General features: G+C 42.2%; 1 protein-coding gene across 6 annotated transcripts in view; it reads right to left on the bottom strand.

Annotated features, from left to right (window-relative positions):
- Positions 1 to 8,952, bottom strand: part of PALD1 (phosphatase domain containing paladin 1) — a 175,744-nt gene that overhangs the window by 36,105 nt on the left and 130,687 nt on the right. For all 6 annotated transcript variants that reach the window (XR_015058752.1, XR_015058751.1, XM_085883512.1 and 3 more), the window contains 2 exons: positions 5,114 to 5,230; positions 1 to 160 (listed from right to left, as the gene is read on the bottom strand). The exon at positions 1 to 160 is cut by the window's left edge and continues 20 nt beyond it. Coding sequence is in view for 4 of the 6 variants with exons in the window: in XM_085883512.1 (XP_085739638.1) it covers positions 1 to 160; positions 5,114 to 5,230 (277 nt within the window). In the remaining 2 variants the exon portion in view is untranslated. The remainder of the gene's footprint in view (positions 161 to 5,113; positions 5,231 to 8,952) is intronic.

Genomic DNA, 8,952 nt, shown 5'->3' with positions numbered 1-8,952 from the left:
TCACAGGAATGTGAAGGGGTCTGTCTGGTTCTTCCGACTCACGGGGTGAGAAAGTATGTCCATCAACCTCGAGCACGATTTGATCTCGCAAGTTCACCCAAAGCACGACGGGAAATGCGCGAGGTGTTTCACTCAGGTAGCGCAGTAGATGGGTCAGGCCCTGTACCACCAAAGAGGGACAATCATGGAATCAGTGCTGGTAATACCGAGACTGTTTTACAAATTGACTTTTCAAGCATTTAATTTACCTCTTCAGTGTGAAAAAATATTTTTAGAAGTTATTTTATTCCTCATTAATGGAAGACATCCCTCTGCATAATTAGTGTCTGTGGATAATTATGTGTCATTTTTCTCTCTTGCATCATACCTTCATGTACCGTTGCGTTTTTCTTTTTCTGTGTTTTTGCATATTTGTTCCCTCCACCCAATGGTTACTTTGTTAAAACGGCACCTTCTGTTGTTTTGCTCTTCCGTATGCATCAGCTTTGGCCGCGAGAAAAAAAAAGCAATTCAGATTTTAAAAAAAAAGTAAGAAACCAAATGGGTCTCTAAATGAAAGTCGAGTTGATTAATTATTTTTTCCATTGAAAATAAGTTGTAGAAACTCTCCCACCACACCCACCTTTACTGACAAGTCTCCAAACACAAACTTCCCTACTGAGGTCTACCTCTTTTCTTCCTACTTTGCCCTTTCTTTGTCATTCTCTCTTCCTCCATCTGCAACAGCTGCCAAGCCCTCCATTTCAAGCTTATCAAACTGGATATTCTCAGAGAGCTGCCTCAGTGCCAGTGAGTCTGGTAGTTCACTCAGGCAGATTGGCAGGGATTGCCAGCAGCCACCTCTCTTCGGGGCCCCTGATCATAAGTCAGCCTGGGAAGTTCTTCCACGGAATCCTGTGCTCTCTCATGCACAGATTCATCCAATCTCTTCTTCACTTATCCTTCCCTTCTCCTGCCCAAGGTACACTGAATCCTGCGGTGAGGCACTTACTCTGAAACAACTTGTGTTCTCTTCCTGAAAGGCAAATCCGACCGACGGCAATCTCAGTGCATTCCAAAAAGTCCGTAAAAAGTGTGTGCTCACTCTCAGGGGAGCCAGAAAACAATATCTGTCCAATGTCAAGAATATACTTTCAAACTTATCTCCCTCCTCTAGTACCTTGGAAAGTATGTCTCTGGTGTGTATGCTCCCCTTCCACCCCTTCCCTCTCTACAAATGGCATCATAGCTGACTCCGCTCATGAGAAGGCTGAATGCCTCAATTCTGTGTTTGCTTCAAAATCCTGTGTCCCCAACCCCTCATTCTTGGTACCTGTCCTTCCCCGTCATAGCCAAATGCACCTGGACTCTTTTTTTTTTGCACCTGAGAATGTGGAGAAAGTTCTTTCAACCCTCGACTCTGACTTTGCTAATGGACCGGATGGCATCAGCTCACATGTCCCACAAACCTGCTCTGCTGCTATTGCACGTCCTCTCTCTGCCATTTTCACCCTGTCATTTGCACTTGGTAATCTTCCATCCACTTGGAAATCTGTCATCATCACTGCACTTAGTAAAAAAGGTGCACAAATGGATCCCCTCAACTGCAGACCCATCAGCTTACTTCCAATCATCAGCAAAGTCATGGAATCCATCATCGCATCATGAAATCCTTCCTTTTCTCCAAGAACTTCATCTTGGATCAACAATTTGGTTTAACAATGAGTCACTCCAACTTGCACATGCTGCTCTCACTCACACAACAATAGATGTAAAGCCTCAATTTCAGACATGAGATGAGAGCCGTCTCTATGGACATATCTCGTGCTTTTGAATCATTCTGGCATCCTGCCGAAATCTCTAAACTCCGATGGCATCCAAAGCCAACAACGCACTTGGCTTACTGACTTCCTCTACTATCGCAGCCAACATGTGGATCTCAACAGAATCCTTTCATCTCCTCTCCCTGCCAAGGCTCGAGTTCCCCAAGGCAGTGTTCTGGGCCCAGTCCCATTCCTGATCTTCATCAACGATCTCTCTGACTCTCTGCAAAATCCTCTTTATCTATTTGCTGATGATTCCACCCTCTGCTGTGACATCCCCCATCCTTTAGACAGGAAGGCTGCAGCCTTTCCCCACTTTTCACAAAATCACCATCTGGTCAAACACTTGGAATATGTCTCTCAGTCCTCACAAATCTCACCCTCTCACAATCTCTCTCCTAAAGCACCATCTGATAAACCCTCATATCTACTTTCTTAATAATCCTCTTGAGGAAGTTCAGTCATTCAATCGCCTGGGTCTCGCTATCGGCCATGATCTTTCTCGGTCAAATCACATTTCAACATTGACCTCCAAATGTTCATTTGTTCATTCCTTTGTTCATTCATTTTTTTTATATTAATAAATGAAACAAGTCTTGGTTGTACATCGCCGCCGCTCCTTGCGTCTCATTTTCCAACAGCGTGGGGGAAGGGGGGGCCGACGCTTGAGACGGGGAGATTCCCGTCCTCTCATAATTATCACTCAACTCTCTCCCGGACTCACTTCCTTCCAAAGGATCACTATCGAGTATAATCATCGACATTTCATGCTCATCGCCTTTTTGCGCGCGCGTTGAATCTCCTTCAGAAGAAAATTATTTATTTAGCTTTCCAAGCATTCTTTTCTCCCAACACCAATTAACTATACAATTTGTACCTCGATTACAACTCCCTCTCCCTCGAGGATAGAGAGCTGATCGTTTAACAATTTAGATTCCCAATTCTTTTTGATTTTTTTTCTTTAAAGCTTTTGCTCGCTCCCCAGGACCAAATATGACCCAATACATTCTAAAATCCCACCCCGATGCCAAATGGTGTGGTGGAGGCTCGAAAAATCCCGCCCCGTTACCAGTTATCAAAGCCCGGGTTCGAATCCCACACTCCTGACAGCAGTTATTGATCATTGTGATGGATTCTACGATCCCACCCTGAAGCCAAATGGCATGGTGGTGGGAGGGGGGGCTCGAAAAATTCCGCTACAACACCAGTTGTCGGAGCCAGGATTCAAATTCCACACTCCTGACAGCAGTTGTCGTGTCTGGGGGGTTTTAACCCTACCTGGACGGATGGCAAAGCTTTTCCCTTGAAGGCTACAACCAAGACTCAGAGATTAATGCGCATGCATTAATGGGGCATAATGGCGGCGAGGCAATCCACCCAGGAGGGGCATAGTACAGGGGCGCTGCACCAGGACAGCACACAGCTACATTTTCTTACAATGAATACATTTAATGAAAATATATGAATGTTTACAACGGACAATAATTCAAAAGGTAATGATAATAAAAAAGTAAATAGATCCTACGGTTGAAGGGCCTCTCACAAAGACTCAAATACAGACAAAGAGGACACAAAATGAAAAGAAAAACCTTCCCTTTTAACTATTCCTGCACTATGCTTGGTCCAGAGCTGATCCTTGTGGAACTGGAATCGAGGCGCTTCTCTCGTAGTGGTACGAACACACTCAAGGCAATCCGCGAACGGCACTCCACATCAAGGCTCAAAGCCCCAGTGTAATGGCTTTATGTGCTCTGATCGTGCTCACTGCCCCGACCAAGAGCAAAAAAAGGCCAGTGTCTTACTTCACCATGTGAGCCAAATCACCTCAACACAAATTCAATGGTCATGTCATCCTCCTCGGCGTGAACTCAACTTCTGCTCTCGCCTCTCCAAACAATGCGCCTCGTGCCTCCACTCTGATCACGGCTCTACAAAAATGCGCAAGCCAACTCCTTCCTCTTAAAATGCACAACCACTCTTCCTTTGACTCCGATCACGCCGATCTATATCCTCCACCTCCGGAGCATTGCCTGCTCACACCAAACCAGGGAAGGCGGGGCTTCTGACATCACGCCCATCACTCATCCTTCAGGGGCGTGACTTCGCTTGTTGTCAACCTTTGAAGGCAGAGCTTTCTGCCCACTGGCACATTTGCTTATTCATCTTTATGGTTTTGGTTATAAAGATATAGGGAAAAGTCACAGAGGGCAATCGCATACTGGGGAACTTATTCTTACTCCCTAGACTAATTAACACTGCACCACCCCTCGTGTGGTGACACGCAACACATAAACTCACAGGTTCCCTACTTACTCACATTGACATGCCTCCTACACGTCCATGGACCAAGCAACTCTACACAATGCTATATTCCCAATTGGATTCCTTCATCTACCCCCACAATCATAACAATATAAACAACCAAAGTTGTTCAAGCCTTTTCAGAACACCCACTATGAGAAATAAGACACTCCAGACAAAATTATAACCGATCTTTGCAGCAGTTTAGTCTGTGGTAAAAGAACAGAAAGCATCAGGCAATTAAATTAGTAAACTGGAACGGCATCCGGTCGAGCACTTCTCTCTACCAGGCTGAACAGTTTACGTTTTGTATCCCACTGATAGGCCGGACCTACATCTGGACCTCAACCAAAATCGAATCAATTAATCATCGTCACACACCCAACCTGTCCATCAAGTTTCGTCCGAATCCATCCAAAACTTTTTGAGATATCCTGTTCACAGACAAACAAACAAACAGACCGATGACAGACAAACAGGGGTGTAAACATTACCTACATCTACCTCCACCACCAAAGGTGATCATGAATATATTTATGTAATAAATATTATGGTGAGAAATACATAAATATACCATTTGTGTGCATATTGCAGACTTAAGGAAAAGTTGGGAAAAACGTATCGGCAATCTCCTCAATTCACTCAACCCCACCGAACGATCTCTCCAAAGTCAAACCTAAAGATCATCTCTGTCGAGGCAGCTATAAAACCATCAACTGAATAAAATAATTCTTACATGATGTACTTGTCGATTTTGTGGAGATATATCAGACAAACTCTTCTAATCTCACCAAATAAAAACAATTAATTACATCTTTGGACAGAAATTGCTGTTTAACATCACAGCAAACTGGTAAGTCAACCCCTCCACAATAAAAATCATATATTTCAGAAAAAATATGTTCATTTAAGATGGAAAATGGCCCATGTTTTGTACATTTTGTGTGCACAGAGTATTTTAAGAGGACTATGCAAGAGTAACTTCCATACCGGTCACCCAGTTGGCCCACCTCAGAGTCGGGCTGAGCCATGCCGTAGACGGGCTGATTTGGAGCACGGCGAAAGTTAGCAACCTTCATGTCTCGACGTGTACTCATGATGTCCAGAGAAACGTGACTGTCACTAACCTGCAAAGTTCTTGGTTAGTACAGCAATCGAGTTAACTTGCAGAACATGATAATCGTATAATGTACATCGTTTCTAAGATGGCGGTGAGAAAACGATGCTTCGTTTAAATGGTACATGCTACGTTCTGACGATCTCTTATTTTAGATGCTGTAAAAGGTTATTTGTAGAAGACAAAATTAAAAGACTTAAATGATATCAGAAAAAAATGAAAATTTGTGCAATTGGCTGAAAGCTTCCACATCCATGCGTCATAAAAATATTCGAAGTAGAGATCGTCGGAAAGTTTCAGGAAACCAATAATTTGCATCTTTCACGAAAAATAAGGAATGATTTTGTGTTGGGAGACTGAAGGATTCTTTGGCATTATAAATTATACTGAAAAGTTGAATCCGGTCGAATTTATTTTCAGAAGGCAAATGGCAAACATACTGCACGAGGGTGGTTCAGCATGTCAACCCAATATAGAACTGAAGATGTCACTCCTGTACTTTCTTCCTTCTTCAGTCTTACATGATATTGCATTTTCACCACATCTCTGGTGTTAATAGAAACTTGTGAAAAATCCTTGTGTTTATTGCGCACTTCCCCTTTTGGGTGGTGGTACCGAGTGATGACATGTACTGATCTCTACCATGTGTCGCCTGACTATGCAAGACAACTGCGCACACTGCAGCATCTGCTGTCAAACATTGTGTCGGCATATTTATTTTACATCCAAGAGTTCTGCTTGTAGATTCCTCTCACACAATTGCATTCTGAAGTGGGTGGAAAAGTTGATTTGTTTGCGGCATGGAACTGAAAAGGTACGAGTGGGATTACATTCCGATGCCGTGAATGCTATTAGTTTGCCATCACAATGACAGCTCCATGTTTGTACTTTTTTCAGGAAGGGTTGATGGAGAATCTCTTCGTCTCTGCAATTAGAATACTTTCGATCTCCAATGTTGCATACAAAGGCAAAACATCATGGCATCATGAAATAGTACTCACACCTTATAAACCACACTGATGAACTCTCATCATCTCATTACTTGCGTTAAGTGTGAAAATGTTGTCAGGTTTTATTTATTATTATTATTTTTGACTGTCACACTGGAGATTTCACTCTCAAAATACCTCAGAAAAGTACAGAATTTACTCTAATAAAAAGGGAAATTCAGCAAAAAAAAAATTACCTTATTATATGTGTAGTGGCTTACTGGGCATGTTACACCCAATAAATTGTAAAAATGTTAACGATTGAAATAATAGTGACATGTATTCAGCTGATGCTGATTGTACATCCTAAACCTCTTTATAATTCACTAGACGACCCGTGAACCCGTTGTGACAGCAGTTGATGAAAACAAGCTTGAATGAACTAAGATCCTCGTCCTCTTAATGATGACGTCATAAAAACGAATATGACGTCATTGTGACGTATCAGGTTTGCGATAAATTATCTGTGCTAACGCCCGGCTTGATTCCCGCAAACAAAATTCAAACAGCTTGCCTAGTTTCGGAGATAATGGTATCGGCGATTTCCATTAGCGGCGATATTATGACGTCAACTTTTTTTCTCAGAAGAATTTCCAAAATCGGAGATGGTTACTGCCTGCGCGTGGGCTTTCTGCATATACATGGTAAGTTTCATGAAGATCCAATGAAAACTCTGGGTTGTGAAACAAAAAATGTCAAAAAATAGGAATGTCGTCATAAAAATTGATATGACGTCATAGTGATGTATCATATGTGCGGTAATTCATCCTTGCTAATGCCCTGTTCGATTCCCTCAAACAGAATTCAAAAAACTTGCCGAGTTTCGGAGATAATTTTTTAGGCGATTTCCATTAGCGGAGATATTTTGACATCATAACTTTTTTTCTCAGAGGAATTTTCAAAATCGGAGATGGTTACTGTGTGCGCAGGGTATTTTTACATATAGATGCCAAGTTTCAGGAATTTTTGATGAAAACTGTAGGCTGTGAAACAAAAAAGTCCACAAGAACAACAACGTGAGTAAAGGCCCGGTCACACCTTGACGTTTTAGCCAGCGATGGTAACGTATTAAAATGTATGTAAAACGCTGCCTTACGTTGAACTTTTGATGTTTTTTTTTAAAGACTCGGACGTATTCATGGCGACTTGGTCTTATGTATAACGCATTAGTAATGGACACAGAACGTTTCGTTGTGTTATAGATAACTTATACCAATGAATGCTGAACCTGTTGTCGGCCTACACAACCGATGCCCAACGATAGTCTAACTTAGGCATAGCGCGTTGCACGCATCGCCGACGATGTCGTGACGTAGCCTATTAAAAGGCTGACACACAACGATTCGAATCATAACTGCCGTAGAAATGGAAGTGTCAACATCGCGGTCACACCTTGGCGATCTTGCCAGTGTATGCCGACCGAAGAAAAATGTGTCTAAAACGTTGGGGCACGTCAAATACGGTACGAGTAAGTTTGGTATACGTGAGTAGAACGCTAAAGTACGCTATCATATGTCGTAGTAAGTAGAGTACGTCAAGAAATTTTAAACATGTTCAAAATTTTACGACGTACTCTGCGTATGACACACGTTCGCATGCGATGAGGATAAGTTTTACACACGATATGTGGACGCTTACACACGTCCACAAACGCTACTTATAAGCTACTCATAAGTCGAAACACGTCGCGGTAATGTCTTTTTTACGCGAAACTTATTTCTAACTTATGTTTGACGTGCTTTGAACCAATTCTTTACGTAGTCCCAACACACATCGACGTATGTAGACGTATTCCAATGACGTCTTCCGGTCGACAAAAAAAAAAAAATGAACGTGTTTCTAGCTTACAACTGCCATATAAAGACGTGTTCCCAGCGGTTTTGGGAATTGGTATATAAAAATGCTGCTCATAAAAGGGGAACCCAACAGTGTATTCGAGTCATTTTTGAGTCGATGTCCATGTCAGCAGTAACAGTATCAGTATCAGTATTAGTATTAGTATTAGTAGTAGTTTGTTCATGTTGGCAGTAGTAGGTGAGTGTGAGGGGGAGGGTGTGGGTTATGATGGATCGTCCTTGCGTCCACGTGTCCACGGGTAGGAGACATCTTTTCACCATTGTTCGAAGTTCTTCGCGGCTAATTTTTTATGGGGCTTTTTCAACAATGATCTATAGCTTGTTTTTACGATTTAGGTCTATTCATAACGGGTTGGACAAATGCACAATGAACTAATAATGTGCATAGAGCGCTTTGATAACTTATAGATATGATATACCAACGAATAATTATCGTGTAGCCGGCGTTCACAAACTATGCCCAACGATAGCCTAACTTATCCATATCGTGCGGCAGTTTATCTTTGCCGTTGACGTAGAGTTTGCTATTCATAGGCTGTCACTCAACGATTTAAATCGCTCAAACCCCACTATTGAAAGTAGACGCTTGCGCTCAACAATTGGATTTTTTTTACACTCAACGACTTTTAAACGGCACCACTCAACTATTTTCATTGTTTACAATGAACGATTTAAATTGCTGTCACTCGCCTTTGTTTTTTGACGCTGGGGTTTGGAAATTTGAAGCGTTTCTTCTGAACGTGTTAAAACGCTCAAACTCGACTATTTTAAATAGACGCTGCTGATGGACAATTGGAATTGGAATTGCTGATGGCTGATGAACTCAGCCTATGATTAACTTAAAAGTAACGTCTGTCGATGTGTGGCAACGATCGCGTAACGTGCCA

The sequence above is a fragment of the Eptatretus burgeri genome, chromosome 5 (assembly GCF_056783735.1).
Source record: "Eptatretus burgeri isolate ZD-2024b chromosome 5, Ebu_testis_v1, whole genome shotgun sequence".
Classification (NCBI taxonomy): domain Eukaryota; kingdom Metazoa; phylum Chordata; class Myxini; order Myxiniformes; family Myxinidae; genus Eptatretus; species Eptatretus burgeri.
This window is presented reverse-complemented; position numbering and strand designations above follow the sequence as displayed.